Here is a 26,364-nt window from a genome sequence, read left to right as displayed (position 1 = left end):
TCATGTAAAATGTATTTCTGAACAAAATTCGCTTTATATAGACTACAGAGATTTAAACTGTAGTACACCCACATCTATAATTTTAATGTTACAAAATGAAGACAACAGGTACTTATGAGCAGTAGTATCTTCCTTAAATATACAATTATTCTCTGTGTGCAGGAGCTAAAACATGTTTATTAATTTCTTTATTTTATTTATATAGTACTTAAAGTCCCCCTCAACTCAAAAAGGTCTGTTGCTTATTGTTACTTGGATATTTGACCCTCACTGTGCAGACTGATGTACACAGTCTATCTCACATTAACTGCGCTCAGTTTAAGATATGTATGTACTAGCATGATTTTATAGTATCACATGTTTCAAAGCTAATTATGGATCAATACGCAACACAGGGTGAACTTAAAGCCTCCAGTGCACATACACTGAGAATGGGCTTCTCAGTGAAGCATCTTGTGTCCAGCAGATACTGAATAATAACTTTTGAAATGAAAATTGGATTCTGAGTTTTCTACTGAGAGTGAGTAATTTGTCATTTTTTTATCTAAGTAATTTTTGAAACTTTTTGTTTTGTTTTGTTTTTTGTGGAAAACCATACACATAAAATTGTTTTTAAAGCATTTGATGTTATTTTCGATGGCTTGAAATATGTTTATAAAGGAATAATGTACTTGCACTGGATTATGTTAATACCTTAATGTAGTATAAAATATTTATAAAATGCCTAAACATTTATCAGTGTTTCTCCTGCAGCAAAGACCATTTAGTGACTTGGGTATTACACATTTCAATACAACAATTAGGCCTTTTAAGACCTCAGGGCGGTACACTGACACCACAAGAGATGTAAACAGTATTGTGTTTTTTTTCTGCCTTTGGTTATCAGCAGGATACATTTAGTTCAAATATACAGTCAATGCAAACATACAAAATACACACGTTTACTTGAAATACACAGTCAATGCAAATATACAAAATACACACATTTAGTTAAAATATACAGTCAATGTAAATAGACAAAATACATTTCATTCAAATATACCGTCAATGCAAATAACCAGCAGGCTACAAACATGAAAAAAAAAAACAGACACACGCTGCAATGTCATTAACATCTGACAACAGAGGCGGCATTAATCCGCAGCTGCTGCTCATTGGTCCAGAAATATGGAATCAGATGACGTAGTAGTTCCGGGTTTCTAGGTCCTGAGAAAAGGTAACTCTCGGTCATTTCTGGGACGCGAGACACGACTGGACCTGTTTTCCGCCGCCGAAGGTAAGAAATCCCCACAAGGCTGTCAGTTTAAGCAGGGTATCACTCGCTAGCTGGCCACCGTAATCTCATTACCGCCTTTATCCGTTTGTAGATTTGTGTTGGGGTTAATTCCTGTGGGCAGCGTTCAATTGGCTTTCTTTTCTAGCTAACGTTAACTGTTACATCCTCAATAGCTGACGTGAATCAACGCTTGCTCAATGATACGAGCCACAGCAGCAGCGTGGCGGCTTTTGTCATCATTTCTTGTGCCATCCCGCCTCATCTGCCATTGTCAGTTAACCGCTATAACGTTTTTATAACGGGGCTGGTTCGCCTCCCGGTTTATCCTGTTTTAAAGATAAGCTACTACTGATAAATTGTGTTGAGCGTTTCATTTTAATTGAACCTTTTTATGGTTTTAAAGCGTTTTGTTTTTCAATACGATGGAAGTCATAAAACGAACCCTACCCACGAGTGAACTCCGGCATTTCATGCAATATAATCGTAATTTTTATGGGTAACATTACATCAGCGGTATCCAAAATGGCTATTTTATGTTGCCATGGAAATGATTCATTTATATCAGTGGTTTTCAAAGTAAAGTCCGGGGACCCACAGGGGACCTTCCAGGGGGTCCCCAGCAAAAAGGGGAATAATTTATTTTCACTATAAATCCATCTATAAGTAACATAATGACAGAAAGGTGCGACTATTTTTGTCATGGGTTACATACACTTCATGTAATGAAACATCTACAAGCAAAAATCTCATCAGATGGGGCACTGTGGTGTAATTTGTGTCAGTTTATGACTCCTTGATGTGAAAAAATGTGAGAACCACTGATTTACGTTATTAATATTTCATATATGTAATATTTGGAGCCTGTAAGTCTGAAACATCATGTTGAGTCTATCACGCCAGCACATGTCTACCAAGAGGCAAATGTAGCAGAATATTTGAATTGCCCCAGGCATGTCGATGTTTTGCAAATGAAATCATTTTGGTGTTCTGTCAAGTCTATAGATAGAATAGTACTCTGGAGTACAGCCAGGGATTTTTTTCTTCTAAGATACAGACATGTGTGACATGGATTAGAGCTATGATTGACTGAAAGGTGAGTAACACCATTTCTAAAGTGAAGTGAAACTAAGCCTTCTGAATAGGGCATGTCACTTTCATCACTACAGTTACGGAAATGTTATTCATCATAGATTAGATAAGGTAGTTGAGTAGATACATAGTCAATGAGAAAGAGTTGAATTTTCTATCCGATGTTGTTGAAGTCATATCTTTCAGTATTGGTTCTGACACTGGGTGTGTATTTATATTGATGTTGGAAATTCAGGTAAAAGTTCAACATGTAGTTTGGTCAGTTCAGTCTGAACTCCTCCATGCAATCAATCAAGTTTATTCGTCACACGCAATTATTACGTAATCCAGTTCCCTCAATTTGTGCGTTAAAAAGAGTTTAAATAGATATGTGTGTGATGGGGGGAGGGAGGTGGGGGTCATTGACCTCATTTAGGATGCTAGAAGCTCTTTCTCTCTCAGTGCTGGCCCAGTACCTCCTTCCCACCAGGAGAAAAGGCTGTTATCTGGGTGGTCGGGACCCTTTATGATTCTCTTATTCCCTTATTCTTCGAGGGTGAGGTTATTAGTGAGCTGAGCTTGCCCTAGAGTGGCCTTTCGCTGACCACTGAGTGGGGTGAGCCTCAAGAGTACTGTCATTGGTTGTCATCCTCTTCAGTTAACTCAAAGGCTGTGGTCATTGGACAGTAGCCAATCCGGTCAGAGGGGACATGTCTCAACTCTGTTTCATCCCTCCATGACCTCACAGAAAACCTGCCTTTTATTTACTGAAAGACAGGTGTTTGAACATTACACGGGAGTTAATTTGCATCGTTGAACACGCCCTCCCAGGAAGTGTGATATATAAATCGAGCATTGAAAGCTGACAGACTATCAGAGGCTGTTTTGGTACAGCGCAAGAAGGAGGCGAGTCTCTGACACTGTGAGTGAGTTATTTCCCTTATAGTACTGAGTAGCCTATACTTCTTAGTCAGCATTGCACAGTCCTGGGTGTAAGAGGAGCTAATCAAGGGATTGCTTTAAGTTACTTTCAGGTACAGATGGTAGATAAGTAGTAGTAAGTCACTGCCTTCTCTGATTTGCAGACAATTGCTTTGTCAGGATTCTGTGTTTTTGTGAAAAATGTGCTACTAGACCTCCTTAGTTAACTGACCAACTTCCTCTTTTAGACAGCTATTGGCATGTGACTTACATTTGGGGTGAAAAACAACCCTGATTTTTTTTTTTTTTACTTTTGCTCTTTAACTTGTAAAATGATTTAATTATGATATGTATTTCATTAACACATCTTTTCTAATGTTATTTTCTGTTTTATTCCTGCTGTAGGTGTAACATTTTGGTGACCGTGGACCAGATATTCTCTCACTACAGTTGTGAGGTTCTTAAAATCATCTACTCCGGGGACTTTTTTCTCTCCGAGGTTTTCCATCCGACACAATTTTCCTTACGCACTTCTGACATCTTTGAGACCAGCATACCATCCAGTTGTAGTCTGCTCAGTTCCCTTCCCCATATACTCCTCCTAAGAACAGTATGGGTGCCCAGTCAGACTCTTTCCTCCAATCTATCCTCCTCTTTCCAATCCACCTTCTGGTGTGGGTGTACTCTGTCCTCTCCTTCCTGCCCTGGTACTACATCACTGGTGCGGGGAAGAGGAAACTTCTCTCCAACCGGATCAAGGCCCGCTCCACATCAGGCCATGCAGAGGGACCATACCGCTCTGTGGACCACTTCGATTCCCTGGCCAGGGAGGACTTCCCAGGCAAGGACACACTCGATAAGCTGTTTGCACATGCTGTGCAACGCTTTGGCCAAGCGCACTGTCTCGGCACCCGAGATGTACTGAGTGAAGAGAATGAAATACAACCCAGCGGTAAAGTATTTAAAAAGGTAAGAATGCCTCTACTTTATTTATTATTTTTTTGTGTGTAAAGTATGTTTATCAAGACAAAAATGTCTCATGTAGCAACTGACTCTTTTTTTCCTGCTAGCTGATCCTTGGGGAGTATAGATGGCTGTCCTATAATGAACTGGACTCTATAGTCAGTCAGTTTGGCAATGGATTGGCAGCTCTTGGGCAGCAGCCCAAAAACACCATTGCAATCTTCTGTGAGACCAGAGCAGAGTGGATGATCACTGCCCAGACCTGCTTCAGGCACAATTTCCCATGTAAGTACATTACAGTATGTACAGTATATTAAAAGCTGTTCTACTACAAAGTGTGAATGATGTATTAACTGAGTGTTTTTGTATTCACGACAGTGGTGACATTCTATGCCACACTGGGAGAGGATGCGATTGCGTTTGGACTGAACGAGACTGGAGTTACACACCTGGTGACCAGTGTGGAACTGCTTGAGACTAAACTGAAAGTGAGTTTTACAACACATAGCCTGAACCGCTCCCTGTGAGTAATACAACTGGGGCAAATGTCAAGGTCATGAACCATCTTATCTGTCTGGAGTAACCCTAATCATATCATAAGATCTCCATTTGGGAGTGAATGAACATCAGAGTTGGTATGTAGATGTATTGTAAATTGCTTTAACCTCTTGCGAGCTTCTGTAGCCAGTTGGATGAATGTATGAAGACATCTGTTAAGTTGTATTTAAATTAGACGAGAGGCATACTCCATTACTGCATGAATGGTCCTCAGTGTTGCCGTGTATTTGCATTTCAAGCTGGTGTGGTTTACTAGTTAAGGACAAATGAAATTCATTATGGCAGTTATTTTGAACATATGACTGTCAAGACATTTTTCAGTAAGGCACAACAAAATGCAGTCTGTGTCAGGACAGAGTGAGAGAGAGAAATATGGGATTCATTTTGTCTGTTAATAAAAACAAAAAGAAACGCTTCAAATTGCACATCAAAAATAGAAATGTAAACTAAACGACTTTCATGTTGTATCTCTTTGTCATATTTTGGGATTGCAGATATTGTTTCTGCAATTTCTTTGTTTTTGTATTAATCCCATCAAACTGCTGCCCATTATAAAGATCATGTCAGTGGATGCACTTTTAATACATACTACTCATGTATAAAAGGAAATCATGTGATTGGGAATCCTGTTGTGATAACATCTTTGTCCCCTTTTTTTCTGTCCAGAATGTGCTTCCACTGATCCCAAAACTGAAGCATGTGATCTACGTGGACCAGAAGAAAGTGACCACAGAAGGCTACCCAGCAGGACTCTCTATCCACAGCATGCAAGCTGTACGAGAGCTGGGCGCGCTGCCTGAAAACAGTGTGTATTTGCTTTGTCTCATTTTGATTGAGAGTCTGTGTAAAATACAGTGATTTTTTTTTTTTTAAAAGTCTCACACATAACATATGCGCCAATAATTTAAAAACGGACTGTTTTGCAGCGGGAAGGGAAATCGTGAAGCCCCAGCCCTCCGACCTGGCTGTGGTGATGTATACTAGTGGCTCCACAGGCAGACCCAAAGGAGTCATGATTGTCCACAGTAACCTGATTGCAGGAATGACAGGCCAGTGTGAACGCATCCCTGGACTGGGGTAAGTTTAATCATCGGTCGCTGTACTGTATATGCCTTAGTATAATATGATGTGTACAGCACTGCCTCTTTTTTTTTCCCATTCTCCAGCCAGGGTTTAACCACCACATCTCTCCAGGGTTCTTTTATTTATTCCAACTAAAACAAAATTAGAAAATATGTAAAAATATATAAAAACACACTCTCAAGTAGACAGCAGTAGAATTATTCATAATAAATTTGCGGTAGGACATGCTTACAGAGGCAGAAAAACTACCACTCGCCAGAAATCTGAAGGCGTTACATTTATCTTAGATTTTATCTTAGATTTATTAGCCACGGGGCATCTTTGAACATGGTTACTTGGATGAAATTGTAAGAAAAAAAAGAAAAAGGAACAGAAAAGATGCTGCTGGCTCTAACCTTTACTTTCTATCCTTGTTCAGGCCTAAAGATACCTACATAGCCTATCTGCCTCTGGCTCATGTTCTGGAAATGACAGCAGAAATCTCCTGTGTCACATATGGCTGTCGGATCGGCTACTCTTCCCCCCAGACGCTATCAGACCAGGTAATGCCCCACCCGCTACATCTGATTATGTTGTATTTGTCAATGTCTACGCTATTTTTCTTTGTAAAGTAGAAGGGTGCAGTCACTAATGCGTCTCGCCGTTATTGGTGTTAGCTTAATCATTGTTGCAGTTCAGTGTCAATAACAGTTTTCTTCCTGTTCCTTCTAGTCAACAAAGATAAAGAAAGGGAGTAAAGGAGACTGCTCTGTGCTCAGACCCACCCTGATGGCAGCTGTACCAGTAAGATTCCTGTTACATCATTTGTTCTGTCCATCACTCACTACTCTGCTCGCCTTCTGTTTTCTTTTTCTCCTGCCTGTTTTCTCAGTTTCACTAACACTCTATCTGTTTTTTTCCCTTTGTTTTCTCCTAAAAAGGAAATTATGGATCGTATAAACAGGAACGTGATGAGCAAAGTGCAGGAAATGAGTTTCATTCAGAAGACGCTGTTTACACTGGGCTACAAATATAAACTAGAGCAGATCAAGAGAGGCTATGATGCACCGCTCTGCAATGCGTAAGAAACCACTACTTTCCATTACCCTTTAGGTGAAATGCAACTGTGTTATTCCCGTTAAAATCAGACACATAGCCACAGGTTAGACTCCACACCTTTTTTTAAAAATAATAACAGGTGTAGGCGTCACCGTTCTCACCTTGGAGCTTCTTTCTGTTTCTGCAGCCTTTTGTTCCGGAAAGTGAAGAAACTGCTGGGAGGAAGGGTGAGGATGATGTTGTCAGGAGGAGCCCCACTGTCCTCAGCCACTCAGAGATTTATGAATGTATGTTTCTGTTGTCCCGTGGGCCAAGGCTACGGCCTCACTGAAACCTGTGGAGCAGGCACCATCACAGAGGGTAAGGTGATATTTACAGTGTAGAGTAGAAGTGGAGTTTAAAGGTGGAAATGAGTAACAATGTCATTAACATATCATGTTTTATTTTCCAGTTGTGGACATCAGCACTGGTCGTGTTGGAGCTCCTCTTATTTGTTGTGAAGTCAGACTCAGGGACTGGGCTGAAGGTATGGCTGAAAAATACCTGTTGTACTTACAGTGCAGAAGGAAAAGTATTTTTTTATTGCAGGGTAATTATGTTTAATTATACTATTTCATTTGCTACTTTATCTCAGGTGGTTATACCAGCAGGGACAAGCCAAACCCAAGAGGGGAGATCCTGATTGGTGGCCCCAATGTAACCATGGGTTACTACAGGAATGAAAGCAACAACCAGGACTTTTTTGTGGATGAAAAAGGACAAAGATGGTTCTGTACTGGAGATGTAGGAGAGATTTACCCGGATGGTTGTCTTCAAATAGTGGGTGAGTGTTCTATGACATCAGATGGTGCTTGTTAAAGGCCATCACATACTTAATTTCATGGCACTGATCTGCAGTCAGTATGGTTGTGACTTCTGACAGGAAAACTGTTTGTACTTGATAACACAGCACTGTTGTGAAGTTATTTTTATATTCTCATTTAGATCGCAAGAAAGACTTGGTCAAACTGCAGGCTGGGGAGTACGTGTCTCTGGGTAAAGTGGAGTCTGCTCTGAAAAACTGCTCACTCATTGACAACATCTGTGCCTACGCAAACAGGTGAGTAAGTCGCCTTTGGCAATAGTTAAATAGTCATTTTCTTACGTAAGCGACACCCCGCCCTACTTCACAGTGATGTTGTTAGATATTTGTCTCTCTCACATTTTCTTTAATACATTTTGTCAGCCCTCAGGGATACACACAAAATGTAAATGTATCTTGTTTATAATAGGCAAACTTCACAAGCTTCTTTAAACAAAACAAAAAACCAGTAGGACTGCCAAAAAGTGAGTGTTGAGACAGACTGACTCAGCTGGTTAAACCTCCATTTAGTCATCTCCCACTCTGTCATCACCAGTACTACGTATTAATACACACGCACATGCACACTTTATTGTAACCCAAACCACAGACCCAAAAATCAGTATTTTTCCAATTGATGACGTGGCTTTTGTCTGGAATTGGACAAGTCATCCCCCGTCAACTGGTCTTAAGTCTGAACTTTGTCCCTGATAGTAGCCACTGACAGACACACACACTATTTTATTTTACTAGTCTTATTTAATTACTTCCCACGTCTGTTGTCAGATAGTCGTACGTAATCGTGAAGTGAAGCAGACTCTGTATCAACCTTTATTTCGGAAATATTCAGCCTCGCATTAGCGTTTAAAAATATGGATTTTTTTTTGTCCAATATGGATGTATTTCACTATATTTGCTCACATATCACATTAAACCAACTGATGTTAATTATGTCGAACTATGTGGCAATACCAAGTGACAAAATACAATATTACTTAAATACTCATTACATCATATGTGAAAGTTACAAATATACTCATATTTGCAATTTGTGTATAAGTGTGGGAGGGTTGTCTATATTATGAATCATTATACACTGTATAAAAAGTTGAAGAACGCCTACCTAAAAAGATTACAGTTACAGTTCGATCACACAGCTTATGTGATTTTTTTTTTTTTTCCATATCTAAAAACATACTGTGATCTGTGTTAAATTCACATCATCCAGTCCTAAGGGTTTGTTAGAAATTAGCAATTTTTTATGCCTCACGTCATTAATTTGGCAACAAATAATTAACAAAATCATTTAAACATGATATTCAATAATGTATATTCACCCCAGTCCCACCCTGGCCTCCTCATGCTAATCATTCCTCAAAGTAGGTCCAGCAATAGTAGTTCAGAGTTTCTCCAACTTTCAGGCCTCACTCTCACTTCTTTCATTTTTTTTTTGATATGACCATTTCACACCAGCTGACATTCCAGCTGCATTAATCTCTCTCTTCAACTGACATCTGAACTCCTTTTCTATACTTACACATTGACACTTCAAACCCTTCCAGGTCTCAGGTCTCCACCTTGTGAACAACTAAAAAACTTCTTCAGCTCCCATAAGTCAGATAACTTCCACTATTCACATACAATATACTCACACTGGTTAACGTTTTTTACAATAGAGACGACACTTCCATTGACATCCTCCACTTCATACACTATCACTGTTTCCTTTCAGCACTTCCACTTCAACTGACACTTTGAGCTTAATGCGTCACCTGACATTTCAACTGCTTTTGGTGCTCTAACTTCAACTCTTTTCAGCACATCAACTCTACTTAGTGATCATAATTAAAATAATGCTTCAACTTCATTCAGTGCTTACACTTCAAGTGAAACTTCCAACTTTTTTCAGTATTTGTATTTTTAGTCTCACTTCAACTGATTGAACATTTCAGCTATATTGAATGTTTCGAGTGCAAATTTTCAGCAGCGAGCACACATGAACTATGACTTTTCTAGTTTGTCAACCCTGTTTCTAATGTTAATCTTTGCAGTGAACAGAACTACGTGATCAGCTTTGTGGTTCCCAACCAGAAAAACCTGACAGGACTGGCCAAGCAGAGAGGCATAGTAGGAACATGGGAGGAGATCTGCACTCACCCGGATATGGAGAGAGAGGTTCTGAAGGAGATCAAGGAGGTTGCTGCTAACAGTAAGAGTTAACTGTCATTTCATAACATAATTATATGACTTTACTGATCATCTTATCTACCTCTGTCCACACCTCTTATTTCCCATCTTTATCACCATTATCGTGTATGTGATATACTGATATTTGATTAGAGAATAGCAAATCATTCATTGTACTATATTGTGATAACTGTCTTCTCTTTCTCCTCCCTTTTCATCAACGTAGTTAAACTGCAGCGGTTTGAGATTCCAGTGATGGTTCATCTGAGTCCAGAGCCATGGACCCCTGAGACAGGTCTCGTCACAGATGCTTTTAAACTGAAGAGGAAAGAGCTGAAGAACCACTATCTCCACCACATAGAGAGAATGTATGGAGGCAAATGACTGTGACAAATTAAACCCAAGAGTCTCTATTACAACCATAATCACTGTTTTGATATGTAAATAATCTCCCCCATTACCCATTTGGGTTTTTATGCTGTTTGAGTACAATACAAAAGAAAATGGCTCGAACAGAAAAGCTGAAGCTGTAGATAGTTGTAGCTGTTGATCCATCTGTGCTGCTTTATATTCTTGTGTGTAGAACAGTAGAGAAGTTTCGATTGTGTCAAAGAGATGCACTGAAGGTGACAGCTCTTATTCTGCGAGAAGGGTCCGAAACCATTACAGCACTCGACTGCCATCCACTTAAAAGTCTGTTTGCACTCCGTTTGTTGCTGATAAAAAGTATGACTGTCCTCCATTTGTTGCTGATGCTTTGTTGTTACTTCCATTGAAATATTAACAACTGTAATCATCATGGAGGCTTGTAATGCTCTTTTGTAAAGTTGAAGTATGTTATTGTGCCTTCGGTCTGCAGCGCTAGTGTAGTCAAGCAGAAGTAGGTGGCATCTAGTTAAAAATAGTTTACACATTTGTTTTAAAAAATAATGTTTTAAAAAAAAAAAATAGTTTAAATGCCATGTAAAGTTTACTTGGGGCTTTAGGAAAATACTCCCAACCAGAGATACAGACATGAAACATAGAGGTTATAATTTGCAAAAAAAAAAAAAAACGTTACTTGTGATCATGTCTGCTATCTATCTAATTTATTCTGGCCAATGTTGTTTTATTTATGCTTTTTTTGTGTCAATTTATTCCGAAAGCAAGACCAAAATGTGTAAACATAAACGACTCAGGAAGATAAACAAATGTTTTAATATATGAAATTGTCAAATAGTGGATCGCTCGTACGGAGAGCTCTTCTGTCAGAATTCTTGTGGGCGCCTTATTTATTCAAGAGCAAGCATGCTTAACTACTAGCTACTAAAAAGCTTTTAAGCAGGAGCTACAGTCAGAACTGGCATACTGTAATACCAAGCATATTTTACCTCAGTTAACAGTTTAATGCACAATTTGGTATTAAAAGGATATCTGAAGCTAATTCTGTTCATTTTAATATTATAGCAGTGTTTTTTATGCATTTTTCAAAGTGTTGTCAGTGCGTCCTTAAACATTTAAGGACAGACACTGACAGTTGCTTTACAGTCGGTTGTTCTGTGATCCCATTTGTATTTATTATTCCATCGTTATGATCACAAGCCTTGTTCAACATTTCTTGAGAATAAACATCTTATTCAGTGTTGTATGACATGTTTATTTTATTACAAAAATATAGAAATGAACAAAACGGCATCCTAAGTCTCAAGATGATCACTGTGTTAAAACGTTTTAGAGGGAAATGAGAGTTTCAGCTATTCCAGTCTTGAAAACGGAAACAGTCACTAGCAATCTTCCAAACAGGCTGGTCATTGTTGGGTGAAGCCTGAGCTGTTAAAAGAAAATTCTGGTTGAAGAAGCGCTGTTTGTTCCCTTCAAACTTGACAGTCCCACCAGTCACCACGAGCAGTGTGGTCTGGCCTTGAGTTGCTTGTTCTGTGAATGAAGAAAGGGATATTGAGGCTGAATTAGTGCACCTATCACATCTTTAAATTGTGAAACTCATTTATTTTCACCCTTTAATTCCACTTGATATGCTTGATGTTTTAATGCCCTTCTTCACATTCAATACACTCCACATACAGTATTTGAAGATCATCCAGTGCACTTGAATAGGTTTTGATTTGAGGCAGCTCCACTAACCGTGAACTGGTTGACAATCTAGTGTATGAACTTGGAACTCGCTCGATGGCAGGGACTCAAAAAACTCCCCCAGGGCGTCCTGTCCTGACACAGCATTTCCATTCCACACCAAGGTTGCCTTGTCCAGGTAGAGTCGGGTCAAGTTCTGAGACACAAGAGCCAGTAAATAATGACAGTTAAACAATGACAAGATGTGAGAGCAGAGTACAGTGCTGTCCTCTGGTGCCCAATACATCCAAAACATTCTTTTTAGGATAACACTGATGTTGATGTATGAGAGAAAAATAATCACCAGCTGATATTCTCTATTTTTACATGAGCTTTTGGATAATCATCCCATTAATTTGATTCTTGTTCCTACAGTTGAATGCTTGAACTTCACTGTGCAGAATGATGTATGTGCAGAGTTTGACACTAGAAGGCTGTTTTCACATGTATCTGCTTAAAGTGGAAAGTTTGCTCGTTGAAAATCCAGTTTCAAGGGTTGAGCCTTCGAGCAGGATCTGTGACATCACAAATTCTCTACAATAATCAGTAATGACGTTTTACTATTTTAGAACAAAACTCACCCTCCTTTTCTTATCCATGCAGTCATAATAAATGTTGACAAATTCTTCTGAATATCTGCAGGACTGGTCGACATGGGTCCTGAAATCCTAGTGTGACAATGAGTTATTGAACGGTGGTCATGATCAAACAAATTTTGCAAGTGAAGGTATCTGTTACTATAAAGAATTAATGTGTTGTAATGCTGCAATCCATTGAAAGTCGGAGGTCGATAGTTCCGAGTAGGTATTCCCAAATGCATCTGCCGGGGAAGACATGGACGCCCGCAGAAAACTGATGTTTGAAGGTCCATATACATACAGGATTTCTTTCCAACCCAACACTACATCTGCTACTAAAGTGTGCTACCACTGTGTGTTAAAGCACACTTTAAAAGAGACGGGAGGAGGAGGCTAGTACCGCGTGCTTGCAAAGACTTCTATCGGGCACAAATCAACTGAATGGAAACGGCAACTGCAAAGTTATTACATTACGTTTCACAACACAAACAGTGAATAAAGTAAAAATTGATGGAAGGGTAATTCTGCACTGATCAATGTGTGCGCCACCATATTGCTGTGACGTCAGGTGTGTTTCTGTCAGCTTAGATCATGGATGTATTCATGGGTTAGATGGATCTTGCCTGAGATGCTGACTTGAATGACCGTTCGGCTATAATTTTCCGTGTCGAAGGTCCTTTTTTCCCGAGTTCCGAGTACAATGGATTGCAGCATAATACATGCATGTTAAAGGCGCACATTGGAAACTGGCTAACGATTGCTAACAGAACATTGCGTTATCTGGTTGATTTCAGCCTTATATTGCAGCTTAAATTAATACTTACCAGCGTGGTTGCCATGAGCACAAATATATGTTTCGGGACTACTCTGAACACTTCTATCAGAAGGACAGCTTGGTCTTTTTAATCATCAATCTTTGATGGCTTTCTTTGCCCCGATGATTTGGTAACGGTGCCGCGTGTATTACTTCCTCCGGTCACCACATCTACCTACCAAAATAAAATGTTTTTCATTAAATGTGATTCTCTGAATCACTTTCCACATCTACTACATTTTCATTGATTCAAATAGAATAATGACTGAATTGATAATCGGGTGAAAACTATATGGTAATTCAGTCTCATTGTTTGGCGAGGCCACTGATGTTTTAATTTGAAGAGGAGAAGTAGATCCATGCGGAAGTAGAGTTCATAATTTCCTGAGTCATTCCTCTAGTTCAAATCTAAAACCAAACAATTTAGAAGCATCCTAAATATAGGTTATTATATATTTTCTTTGATATTTAAAGGATATTTTACAATGGAGGGCTCCGTATCAAACGTGGAAGTGTGTAATTTTGCTTACACGGGGCAGTTTGAGAATTTAAAACGATGTATTCTGTCAGATAAAACGCTTGCCTGCAAAACGGACCAGGTGAGTAGCTGTTGTTGTTCATGACCCAGCAAAGCCCCGGAGAAGTTGTTTGTGTTATGACAAGTGGAGTTTCCCCAAATTTTCATCCTCGACTTGTCTGTAATTTCAGGACCGTAGAACCGCGCTGCATTGGGCTTGTTCTGCCGGCCACACCAACATTGTGGAGTTTCTGCTTGACCTGGGAGTGGACGTTAATCTGCAAGATGATGTAGGCCTCTGCTGGTTTTAATAGAATTCAGCAAAAATGTTTTTCATTTGTTTAAAAACAAGGTACTACTAGGGGATGATCCTATATTTATTCCTCTTAGGTGGTGGAGGGATGACAACAAATATTAGGAAGCTGCAACCTCCAATATAATGCAGTCCTAATTAGGGCTGCAACTAACGATTGTTTTCATTATTGATTTATCTGTTGATTATTTTCTAGATTAATCGATTAGTTGTTGGGTCAATAAAATGTCAGAAAAGGGTGAAAAATGTTTATTACCATCATGAAGCCCTAGATGAAACCTAAAATGTCTTTTGTCCCAACCAACTGTCCACAACCCAAAAATATCCAGTTTACTGTCATGAAGAACTTATGAAACTAGATAACTTTAGCATTAAAAAAAGACTCAGTGATGAATCAATTGTTAAAATAGTTGGCGATTAATATTGTCAATCAACTGATCGATTAATCAACTAATCATTGAAGCTATAGCCCTAATATTACTACAACAATGTGGCCTAAACATGTAGAATTATTACCTTCCTGAAACTGTCTCTTTCATCCATTGCAATAAGGAACTTTTTGCCATGTAAAGGAATATCCATATAAAATATTTCTCTTTTTTTTTTTTTTTTTAATTAGTGGTTTAATGTTTGTATTGACATGTAAGGAGTGGTATTTCAGTATTATTCTGATATCATATAAAAATACATATATATCATAGTATCACAATGTTATGATCTAGAGCGTGAACAGATATAATATTTAGTTATTTTAAAATTACCCAATCCCTTCTGTTTTGTGAAACATCTATATGTGATGTGTCATTTCCCAGGCTTCATGGACCCCTCTTCACATCGCAGCGTCTGCGGGCAGAGAGGAAATAGTGAGATCTCTAATATCAAAAGGGGCACAGCTGAATTCAGTCAATCAAAATGGATGCACTCCTCTGCACTATGCTGCCTCAAAAGACAGATATGAGGTAAATGGCCGATAGTTTGATCTTCATGCTTGTACTTGTTTCTTTAATGTCTTTAAAGTAGCTCTATACATGTAAATTATGTCTTTGTAATAGGCTATATTTCCAATATCTAGATCTATTTATTCTTAGATATATCACGTTTTTTTAGCTTATCTGTTGCTTGTTTTTAATTAAGGTAGAATTATCACTTTGATAATACATTTACTGCAGGAACATGGCTATCAACTTCTGCTATATTTTGCAATTGGTATTTTAGTTGTTTAGGAGGACACTACATTTAATATTTTAGGACAAAAGCATTATCTCAAAATGGGTTGTCTTTTTATATAGTAGCATTATCACTTCTGAACCAGAAGCAATTTTTAATCAGGAAATGCCCATCAATACTCATATTTTTGAGAGTTTGCCCCTCAGTTTATTTGGAACCAAACCATACCCATGACGTTGATACCACAAAGTTAAGAGTGAAATGCCATAAGGGAAATGAGAACTAACACCTATGTGTAAGAAAAGCCACAGAGAGTAGAGAGTTCGTGCACGACTGGGAAACCACGACTAGCGATTTGTCACAAAAGTAAAGTAGGTTCCAACTTATTTCCACACTGACAGGTACAGTCTCATTGCTTTCCCATACTGAGATAAAAGGAGTTAAAAATACCATGAAAATAGGGGTTTTTTTTCTTTTGGGTTTTTTTTTTTTTGGATTTTATGTATTTTCAGTTGTCAAGGCAGTATGTGTTTAGGCATCCATGAAAGAAAGAAAAAGTTTCACGTTTCATCAATGAACTTACTCACTATCTCAACAGTGATTGGTTCGACAGGTGACTGTCTGTGTCAGTGAATGCGTGTTCATCAACACACAGAGGAGTGTGATTAGATAGAACATGATGGATAGATAGATATACAGTATAGATAGATATCATAAATGTAACAAGGTAAAACATTTACTTGTACTATAGATTGTATCTGACAAACACCATCTACATGCTGATACTGTGATGTTTTTATTTTTCTAGTTGACTGAAGAATGATCTTCATTCATTGATGGGATAACTATACATACAGTGCCTATTTTACTGGGTAATCCAGCTATGACCATCAAATCAGCTTTATTCATTAGTTTGTTGCATCTGTTGACTGATGCTTGATGGAAGATACATTGCGAGTTCATCAACGCCAAACTGCATTTTCTGCTAGGGAATAGTGTAAACTGTTTTTTTCTGGTGTTTAGTAGCCTGATTGAATCCTTATTCCTGCCATCAAAATATAATTAACAAAGTTCATTATTGTTACATACCCTATGTTCTTCAGCTTATAGATCTGACCAGGAGGGAAATCCACAATTAATCACCACCTGCATCAAAATCAAGCATTTAGCACCCAGTGGGAGCACACTGCTTTACTTAATTCAAGGCTTCAGGCTTCCCCACAACCTGAAACAGTAGCTACTGATTTCGTACTACATACTAATCCTAAACAGGTTTTGAGTATGTAGTTTGTTTAAAATAGAAAAATGAGGAAATTAAAGATACTCTAAAAGGATAATATGCATATTAACAAAAGGTTTGCTTTGAGTGTGCTGTTGATGTACATTATTGTTCCTCAATGCATAAGAAAAGGGAAGAACTGCTTACAGCTGCTAAAAAACACATTACGGATAGTGATGCGGCAGGAATCTGACAAACACCATCTACATGCTGATACTGTGATGTTTTTATTTTTCTAGTTGACCAAAGAATGATCTTCATTCATTGACGGGATAACTATACATACAGTGCCTATTTTACTGGGTAATCCATTGATGGCCATCAAAACAGCTTTATTCATTAGTTTGTTGTATCTGTTGACTATTTAATGTCCACTTCAACTGTCAAACAAAAGCATGACAGGTGTATTATGAATGATGTATCATTCTGACAGACGGAAGATATATTGCAAGTTCATCAACGCCGAACTGCATTTTCTGCTAGGGAATAGTGTAAACTGTTATTTCTGGTGTTATATTGTTTTAAATTTTAGTAGCCTGATTGAATCCTTATTCCTGCCATCAAAATATAATTAACAAAGTTCATTATTGTAAATTTTTTTTCCAAAATCCTGCACATTGTGAGTAGGTATTAGCGACTGAGGAATCTTCTGCACTATGTCTAACTTCTCTCAGACTTAAGAGCTACTTTTAGAGCTAAAATGCTTTGTGAATAAGTCTAAGACCAAAAATGTAGGAGTCCTAAAGTTAGGACTGACACGCCTCTTATTTTTAGGAGTTTGGAACTACTTTTAGCATTAGGATGTGTTGTGATTTTGTCCCCCGGACTGATAGAATATTATCATATTCAACTTTCAGCCAGTTAAGCTAATATTTTTCTAACCTTTGGGATTTGCCGTTGGCTATTAGATGACAAACAACATTATGTTAACAGTGCTTAGTATGTAAAAATGCTAGAGGAAGTGAGTCGCCTTCCTCCTATATACCCTATGTTCTCCAGCTTATAGACCTGATCAGGAGGGAAATCCACAATTAATCACCACCTGCATCAAAATCAAGCATTTAGCATCCAGTGGGAGCACACTGCCTTACTTAATTCAAGGCTTCAGGCTTCCCCATAACCTGAAACAGTAGCTACTGATTTCATACTACATACTAATCCTAAGCAGGTTTTGAGTATGTAGTTTATTTAAAATAGAAAAATGAGGAAATTCAAGATACTCTAAAAGGTCAATTTGCATATTAACAAAAGGTTTGCTTTGAGTGTGCTGTTGATATACATTATTGTTCCACAATGCACAAAGAAAAGGGAAGAACTGCTTACAGCTGCTAAAAAACACATTACGGATAGTGATGCGGCAGGTTGAGGAAGATACTGGAAATTTAGAAAGAAATATTAAGTCTTTGAAAAACATTTCGTCCGTATGAAGTTTAATTGGTAGTGGCACTCCAAAGATGCAGTTTGATTGGTGTTTGTCAGTGCATCGTTTTCTAGTATATTTCTTGTGTACCAAGTGAAAAACCATTAAACTGTCAGTTAGTATAAAGTACTCTCTATTCAATTACTATTTAGTATGTTATACAGAAAATTACTTTGCTGTCCTTGCTATACACCTCCCACCACTGCAGAGGGTGACAACGTGCTGAAAGTAACAACACTGGACAACTAAATTGTAAATATATTAGTTTGATGAAATTAGTAACATTACCCGATTTTATACCAGCTTAAAAAAAAGATGTTTTAATTTGAGATTAAACTGACATTACTTCCTCCACATGGATCCTAGTAGTGTCAGTGACACAAGTTTAGTTTAGTCTCACTTCCTAAGCAGGGTGCAGAATTTCACATACCCTCGGTGACATACCTTTCCGATACCAACAGGGAAGGATCTGAAAACTTGTATTTCATGTAAGTGAGAAGCCACCGACTTTAAAAAGTAGGTTACTTCTCAATGACTTGTGAGTAATACAGTTCTCCCCCTTTATAGATTGCCCTGCTGTTGCTGGAAAATGGAGCAGACCCCAACGCCACGGACAAGTTGGAGTCCACTCCCCTTCACAGAGCGTCCGCCAAAGGCAACTACCGCCTCATCCAGCTGCTTCTCAAACAGAGTGCCTCAACCAACATCCAAGACTCACAGGGCAACACACCACTGTATGTGTGTGTAGTAGTATTTGTCAGATAAAACATTACACATATAGTTGTAGTGGAAAACAGTGGGCTAAAATAAACAAACGCATACCATCAAAGGGTTAATTCAACCAAATTTAATACAAAAAAACATGTTTTTACACTTATTTTTGATGGTATCTAGCCATGCAGATAGTTTTATTTGCTTTGAATTTCAGATATCCACCATGTTGCACTGAAGGTGAAAGGAATTTAGTATGTGGTGCTTACAAGATTGTAAAAATTACACTGGAAATTTAAAAACAAAAAAGCGTTTTTTGAATTTTTTATCTACAATTCTGAATGATTTTTTTTTTTTTTTTTTTACCAGCCACCTGGCGTGTGACGAGGAGCGTGTGGAGGCAGCCAAGTTGCTGGTGGAACACGGGGCCAGCATCTACATTGAGAACAAGGAGGAAAAGACGCCCCTCCAGATAGCAAAGGGTGGTCTGGGCACCCTACTTCGTCGAATCGTGGAGGGATGATGCATTTACTGACCCACAGGTCATGTTCCAGCTAGAATCCACGCCATCTCCAAGTTACATCACGAGAATTCTCATCCCTGTCTATCCTCCTTGAGCAGTCTGGTGTGACTCAGTCAGATTTATGACAAGTGGAAGATGAGACAGTGTACGGGAGAATCGTGGGACTGCACTGCATCCTTGTCAGCTCCTCAGATGGGGCGTTGAAGCTGCTCAGACCTTACATGTCTGACCAAAAACACTCTCTTCTGCACTAAAGAGCAGTTAACACCGCAGCCTGTTTTCCATGAAGTTTGAATTGTTGCAAAAATGACCAAATAAAAATCAGTGTTCAGCCTGTTAATAAAGTATGTTTGAGATATGTTGTATTGTTGTACATGAAAACAGAAATGTTTACCATCTGTCTTTTAACCTATGGAGCTATAGTTGCTCTCCATACATTTTATTTAAAGCCTGGCCCATTATTGCTCATGTTCTGTATAAAGAGTACCAGCAAATTTGTGCATTATGAAAGCACAAAGGTCTCTGCTTGAGACAGATAACTGTAGTAGAGTAAAAAGTGCCATATTTTCCTCATAGATGTAGTTTATAGTCTAAGTAATAGTATGTAAATGCACTTAGTTTCTTTCCACCTCTGACTACAGATGTGAACATAGTGTAACATAAGCAAGTCATACCTCTCCTGCTACAGTCTGTATCATTTATAATCAATACAATAAAGAAGGCAGTTTTTCATGTAAACTGTTGAACATTACATGTGGGGGTATCACCGGGAGCCCCCCCACCTAAACGCCGCGAAAAGTCCTAAGTCCCTCGACGTCATGAATGTGGTCAGCTGGGATGCGTGTAATGGTGCGCACTGCTCGCCGCCTATGCTTTCCACTTCCTGGAAGCGGGGTCACGTCAAATAAATACTTCTCTTTAATCAGTGGATTCATCTGTCAGAGGTGGTCGCATCAAAAACTGCCTGAAATTAGAGATTGAAGAGGTGGACAATTAAAGGTAATACTGAAGTTTTGCAATAATAGTTGTAAGATTTTGAACTAACGTCATAAAGAATAGCTAAGCTAACAGAGCTAGCTAACGTTTGTAGCTTGCGTTAGCACTAAGTTTACTAGATTATACCGTCGCAGTTCTAACCAGCATTACAGCTCAACAACACTGGTCAAAGTCCAAACAGACTGTGTTTATACCCCATTGTGTTTTAGCTCATTATATATTTCTCTATTCGTCTAAACGCTGAACAAATGCAGTGTGTGTCTGGTTAGTGAGGTGTCATCTGTCATGTAAGCAGTCGTTTACTTTCATCGGCGTTGGCCACCAGAAACTATGTGGCTGTTGTGTCGCTATTGTTTAACGCAAAGCTGCGCGACTCTTCTAGAGTTTGCGGGGCCAGTCGCTTCAGCCAAAACCATTAAAAGAAATGGGATATATTATGTGTTTTTCTGAGTTACGCCTCGCTACATCACATGGTTAAACACCTCTGACGCCATACAACAACACGAGGAGTTTTGGGCGAATTCAGATAACAGCAAATATCTTCACAAATATGACATGTTGCTCTTTGTCCTCATCCATGTTAACACAGATCTGTACTTTCACTGTAGATTTGGTGATTGGCAGTTCAAAGATCACAACCTAACTCACTAACCTCAACCCTCAATAAAATAAAATGTATAATCTTAAAGATAGCAGCATATTAACAAATATTTACTTAATCAGTGCTGATATGCTGCGTTTACGAGATGAGTCTTATTTATCAAGGTGTGTTATTGGCTCCTGCCGTTGGATTAAATTGTTCTGAGATTATAGTTTAGTTTATATGTAGCCGCCAATACAAATAGATAAATTCTCCTGCAACTATGTTGGGTCTGCTTATGGTATATATTCAGTACAATACACAGTTTAAAATGCTACACATGCACTCTTAAAAAAAACAGGTTAAACATTTGGCTATGTGTCAGCAATGCAGTGATGGAAACATTCAAATTCCACCCTCTGGGAAAATATGTATAAGCAGGAGTGTGTCATGCATCCCATGATGTATTCTTGTTTACTTAGCTAAATATTATGCCATGCCTCCGTAATGCTGTCCTTTTTACTCGTATGTCCTACATTTGTTTTACCTATTTGAGTGTATGTCAGTGTATCAGTGTATGTCTAATTGTCTTGTCGCTTCTTGGTATACTTTGGCACAGTGTGTTTTTGGATTGCAAAGGGATACACCCTCTGCAATACCAGCATATTGCAGTGTACTGAGCCTGTAGACAACCCTGCCTCTTCTGTGCCCATCCCTCACATGGAATAACCAACGCCTCCATGTGATTATAGCATGGCTGCCTCTTAAAGGCACCGTCACTCTCTATTAGCCTAAATGTGCTGATCAGCTTTCTTGGACTAGACACAAAAATCCATTTAATTGTCCTTTTTTTATTATTCACTATTTTTCAACCCTCTGAAATTGATTTTAAGTGTATAATTGGCCATTAGCCTCTTTGTTTACTTTATTCTATGTTAAATGCTAATAAATGTAGCAAAAATGGACTTCTCTGAAATTATTTTAACTTTTTTTTTTTTTTTAGAGCATTTATTTCATTTCAAAATATACACCTAATACATATAACCTATTCTTTCTTTCTGCTTTATCTGCAGGTATTCTGTCCATCAAGTCAGTCCACTCAGCAGTCTCCTGCCTTGTGATATCATGTCTGATCTCAGACAAGACAGTGACATGGACACAGACCATGCGACTGATTTCTCCCTGATCAACAGTCGCCTGGACTCGTTCCGTGGCTCCAGTCTGGCCCAGCAGGTGTCAGCTGAAAGATTGGCCCGGGCCGGCTTCTACTTCACCGGCCCTGCCGACCGTGTCTGTTGTTTCAGCTGTAAGAAGACAGTGGAAAACTGGTGCAGGGGAGACACACCTGTAGAGAGGCATAAAGAGGTAATTCATAAAAGAAATGTGATAAACCTTTTAGTTCTCATTTTGTTCCAAATAGCTATTTCATACTTTCCCTGTGTTACAGGTTTCCCCATCATGCAGGTTTCTCAGCTGCACCCACCGTCCCAGTTTTAACCGGAGTTTTAACACCACACTGACCAACGGTTCCACATACAATGAAGAAGCAGAAGACATGGAATATCGTTTGAGAACAGGAGAGGTTGTTGATGAGTCCACCTACCCAATGGCCCCTCACATGAAGAGCGAGGAGGCCCGGCTTCAGACCTTCTCTTCTTGGCCCTCTACTGCTCCTGTGAGACCCAGAGATCTCGCCCAAGCTGGCCTTTACTACTTAGGGGAGGGCGACCGGGTGCAATGTTTTTGCTGTGCTGGCATGCTGGGTGGCTGGGAAGCAGGAGACAACGCCTGGGGAGAACATACCAAACATTTTCCCAACTGCTTCTTCATCCTTGGCCATGATGTGGGCAACATCCCATTCCAGGGGGGTACAGAGGAAGAGGAGTGTGGCAGAAGACAAGGCGCAAACGCTCATGTCCCTATGGAGAGTTTTGAAGAGAGGCTTGGTAGCTTTGCAGGTGTCCAGCACCCTATTGACCATGAGAGGCTTGCCAGGGCTGGCTTCTACAGCACAGGTAGAGCACAGATGTCTGACCAAGGAAGAAAAAAAAGATTGATTACAAAACTTAGGAGTGTTTACATTTTCTCAGATATTTGATCATAGCTGTGAATGCAGGCATGTGTAAATTGTGTGTGCCCTTGCAGGGACAGGAGACAAGGTGTTGTGTTTCCAGTGTGGTGGAGGTTTGAAAGGCTGGCGGCCTGAGGAAGACCCATGGGAAGAACATGCCAAACACTATCCTGGGTAAGAACAACCATGATTCTCACTTTCCTTAATATGTACAAACAAGTATTTTTTTCTTCTTATTGTGGTATTTAATTTTGTTTTATTTCAATGTTTTTTGTAAACCAGATGCAGCTTCTTGTTAGCAGAAAAAGGACAAGAATTTGTCAACAGGATCCAGCTACAAGACCCACAACGAAATAGAGCTGTAAGCATTCAGTGCATTGAACATACACCCAAATAACCAGGTTGCTGTTTACTTTATCAACTGATCTGATTTTGTTAACTTCATGTAAACAAGAAACCGGATTTCCTTAAGCTGGATAAGAGCTTAAAGAAACCTGCTGAACACCTAATTTTTTGGCCAATGATATGGTTACAGTATTTCATAAAAAGATTGCCCACACACTGACAAAAAAGTAGAAGAGGTTTGAGATGCAAAAGAATCAATTCGTTTCATGTGCAAAAAGGAACCAGATGAAAAAATGTGACAAAAAGTGAACATTTCGGTCAAAGGACCATCGTCAGATGGTGCTCAATATTATTATGAAATGGAACTGTTGTTTTTGGCCGCAAGCACCTGACACTATCTTTTGAGAAGCCTTCAAGAGCGCAAAACTGCTGCTATTCTTATCAATAATAGAATTAACCTGGTTTCTAACCATGTTTTTACATGTGACACATGATAAAAACCCAGGACAGTAAAGTATTATTGTGACAGCAGTTTGGTGGGATTAAAGGAAATTTCATTACTAATAGTGATGCAACCTTGTATCCAAAATATTTAAATTCAAAATTTAGCTGAAACTAAAATAAATGATAAATTTAGAGTCGTTGAATATGTATGCACATTAAGAAAAGGCTTGAAATATATCAGCTTTGGTTTAAAAAAAAAATGGTAGTGGGTAGGTGAGAAATCTGATTAGAGACCAGCTACTTGCAAATGCGTTCTTTAGTGCAGTGCAGTCTGTTTATTATAGTGCATGGAGATGCTTTCTCCAATTTCCTGCCTTAATCTGATGTCTCTCTGTCACCAAGTTTCTTCTGTGCATTTAAACTTGGTGAATCTGATTCATATCTTCCAGCCGTTTGAAGGGTTGGTTCACATTTTTTTCAAGTCTGTCTTAAAGAACTACTCACATGCCTCTATGTAGACTTCATCAGTCTGATTTCAGAAAGAAATCAAGTTGACATTTTCCAAATTTACAGTCTTTTTAGTGCCAAATTTCCTCTTTATGTTTCTCTCCCTCTACCATGGTTCAGCAACACTGTCCGTGGGAGCATAAAGGAGGGAATTTCATACCAAAAATGACACAAATTTTTGAAGATACCCACTCCACAAGATATCCACAATGAGGGTTGTGGATTTTGTCTCCCATTTCTTGCCTTGAAATTGTTTTAAGAAGGGATCCTTTTGCAGAGAGTATGGACATGAATAATTTCAGCAACCACTAACTCTTTCAATGCATATGTGGGCATGTAAATACTGTTATAAGACAGGCTTGAAAAAATGTGAACCTGTCCTTTAACTGCAGTAATAAAAACAGTCCTGTGGCACAAATGGGAGTTTTGTTTTTGGTTGGACAAATTGAAAATGAATGCATTACAATGTTTAAATGATATTGCTCAGTACTGTAATGTTTGTTATTTTCTGGACAAATATACATTCTTTGGCTATATGGAAAAATTAGTAATCAAAGATGATGTTACCTTTAGTGATGTCACTCATGCTTTTGTTTTACTTACATTATTCTGAAAATAATTATGACCATGTTTGTTTTCAGACTTCAAGTCATCAGAATGGATTTTCAGGAGATAGAAATGGTAAACATTTATTTATCTGTTGTTTGTTTTTTTACTACCATCTATATGAACATTTAAGAATAATTTAAAATGTCTACTATTCTTGAATAAAATTACATGATATACCTGTAAAATAATAATAATAATAATAATAATAATAATGATAATAATGATAATTTAACTGGATAAAACAAGTAGTTGTGTACACTGATGTTTCCTCTTTATGTTCAGAGGTGCTGCGGTCTGCCATGGCTCAGAAGGCCATCGCGATGGGTCTAGACCCCAGTGTGGTTGAGAAGACCATTTTGGAGAAGATCAGCGGGACAGGCACAGGCTACTCCAAGCTGGAAGCACTAATGGAGGATTGTATTAACAACACACCAGAGAGTGATGCTTACAAGACAGGTGAGCAAGATACTGTAACTCCTGTATGCTAAACCAGGTTCAGGGCACAGATAAATACTGTAGCTGATTACATTAAAAAAGCCTAAGGAGCAGTGATTTAAATATGAGCAAACACATTTTGATGTTTTACTCTTTTTTTTTTTTCAGATGAGGACCCACTGGAGAAACTACGAAAGCTGCAAATGGAAAAACTGTGTAAAGTATGTATGGACAGAGATATCTGTATCGTCTTCATCCCATGTGGTCATCTGGTCACTTGCAGGGAGTGTTCAGCATCACTCAGCAAGTGTCCAATCTGCTGTGGAGCCATAACACAGAAGGTCCAGACCTATATGACTTAAGGAAATCATGGACTCTTGCCAAAATTTCAGTGCTGCTTTCTGGCTATCTTTATAATATTGTATTTTAATATTCACTGTAGATAACCTGTAATATATTTAAGGGTGTTGTATGTATGAGTTGGGGAATAAAATGATGAATAAATGTATAAAGAAAACAATATTTTCACAATCACTGAGATGGTAAATAGTTGTTAATATTGAGATCAGATGACATAAATAGCTGATGTTGATTTTTGTAGGCCATTAATGAGTACTACTACCTGTAAATACACACTACAAGACTTTAACCATTTTCTTGCCAGAGGTGCCTTTCTCTAGGTTGATGTACTCATTTTGCTGTTTTATTTTGGGAATTTAGCAGTTTAATTGAACTCTACAGTTGTTGTCCTCTTTTTGTCTGCTGTGTTCTTGTTTTACTATATTCAATGTGTGCTGCTCTGTATAGACATTTTAAATATGTATCAATGAATCCATAAAGACTTATAACTGACAAAATCACCTTTTATTTAGGGCCTGCAATTAATCAGTGTGGTTCTTTTTTTTTCCATTCCAAAATGCAATCTGTCACGTCATCAAGAGTGAATAAATTTTACTAAATGGACTTTGAATGTTGTTTGATTACTAGTATTTTTTGCATTTTTAACTACAA

The 26,364-nt window shown here is 38.5% G+C and overlaps 4 protein-coding genes across 5 annotated transcripts; 3 read left to right on the top strand and 1 right to left on the bottom strand.

Annotated features, from left to right (window-relative positions):
* The first annotated feature begins 651 nt into the window (after positions 1 to 651).
* Positions 652 to 11,562, top strand: acsl4a (acyl-CoA synthetase long chain family member 4a). 2 transcript variants are annotated; one of them, XM_042418801.1, is made up of 15 exons: positions 652 to 1,276; positions 3,671 to 4,234; positions 4,336 to 4,513; positions 4,607 to 4,716; positions 5,453 to 5,591; positions 5,713 to 5,863; positions 6,288 to 6,411; positions 6,581 to 6,652; positions 6,790 to 6,929; positions 7,095 to 7,267; positions 7,359 to 7,433; positions 7,542 to 7,730; positions 7,892 to 8,006; positions 9,800 to 9,957; positions 10,162 to 11,562. In XM_042418801.1, the coding sequence occupies exons 2-15, from the start codon at positions 3,878 to 3,880 to the stop codon at positions 10,317 to 10,319; spliced, it is 2,139 nt and encodes a 712-aa protein (XP_042274735.1). In that variant the 5' UTR covers positions 652 to 1,276; positions 3,671 to 3,877; the 3' UTR covers positions 10,320 to 11,562. The 2 variants fall into 2 exon arrangements, with proteins under 2 accessions (XP_042274735.1, XP_042274736.1); XM_042418802.1 differs by lacking the exon at positions 652 to 1,276 and adding an exon at positions 1,283 to 3,266.
* nxt2 (nuclear transport factor 2-like export factor 2) lies at positions 11,556 to 13,611 on the bottom strand. Its single transcript, XM_042418806.1, has 4 exons — positions 13,447 to 13,611; positions 12,626 to 12,712; positions 12,057 to 12,201; positions 11,556 to 11,849 (listed from the first exon to the last, which is right to left on the bottom strand). The coding sequence occupies exons 1-4, from the start codon at positions 13,459 to 13,461 to the stop codon at positions 11,665 to 11,667; spliced, it is 432 nt and encodes a 143-aa protein (XP_042274740.1). The 5' UTR covers positions 13,462 to 13,611; the 3' UTR covers positions 11,556 to 11,664.
* A 184-nt stretch (positions 13,612 to 13,795) lies between these two features.
* Positions 13,796 to 19,724, top strand: psmd10 (proteasome 26S subunit, non-ATPase 10). The gene is made up of 5 exons (XM_042418804.1): positions 13,796 to 14,035; positions 14,145 to 14,243; positions 15,079 to 15,225; positions 18,700 to 18,866; positions 19,213 to 19,724. Exons 1-5 carry the CDS (start codon positions 13,922 to 13,924, stop codon positions 19,364 to 19,366), a joined length of 681 nt encoding a protein of 226 aa, XP_042274738.1. The 5' UTR covers positions 13,796 to 13,921; the 3' UTR covers positions 19,367 to 19,724.
* A 453-nt stretch (positions 19,725 to 20,177) lies between these two features.
* On the top strand, positions 20,178 to 26,323 carry LOC121901806 (X-linked inhibitor of apoptosis). The gene is made up of 8 exons (XM_042418803.1): positions 20,178 to 20,365; positions 22,016 to 22,307; positions 22,390 to 22,957; positions 23,088 to 23,187; positions 23,296 to 23,374; positions 24,951 to 24,990; positions 25,201 to 25,374; positions 25,522 to 26,323. Exons 2-8 carry the CDS (start codon positions 22,068 to 22,070, stop codon positions 25,713 to 25,715), a joined length of 1,395 nt encoding a protein of 464 aa, XP_042274737.1. The 5' UTR covers positions 20,178 to 20,365; positions 22,016 to 22,067; the 3' UTR covers positions 25,716 to 26,323.
* Positions 26,324 to 26,364: the final 41 nt, after the last annotated feature.

Source organism: Thunnus maccoyii, chromosome 8, assembly GCF_910596095.1.
Source record: "Thunnus maccoyii chromosome 8, fThuMac1.1, whole genome shotgun sequence".
Classification (NCBI taxonomy): Eukaryota; Metazoa; Chordata; class Actinopteri; order Scombriformes; family Scombridae; genus Thunnus; species Thunnus maccoyii.
Note: the sequence above shows the minus strand (reverse complement) of the source record. Positions and strands in the feature narration are given on the sequence as shown.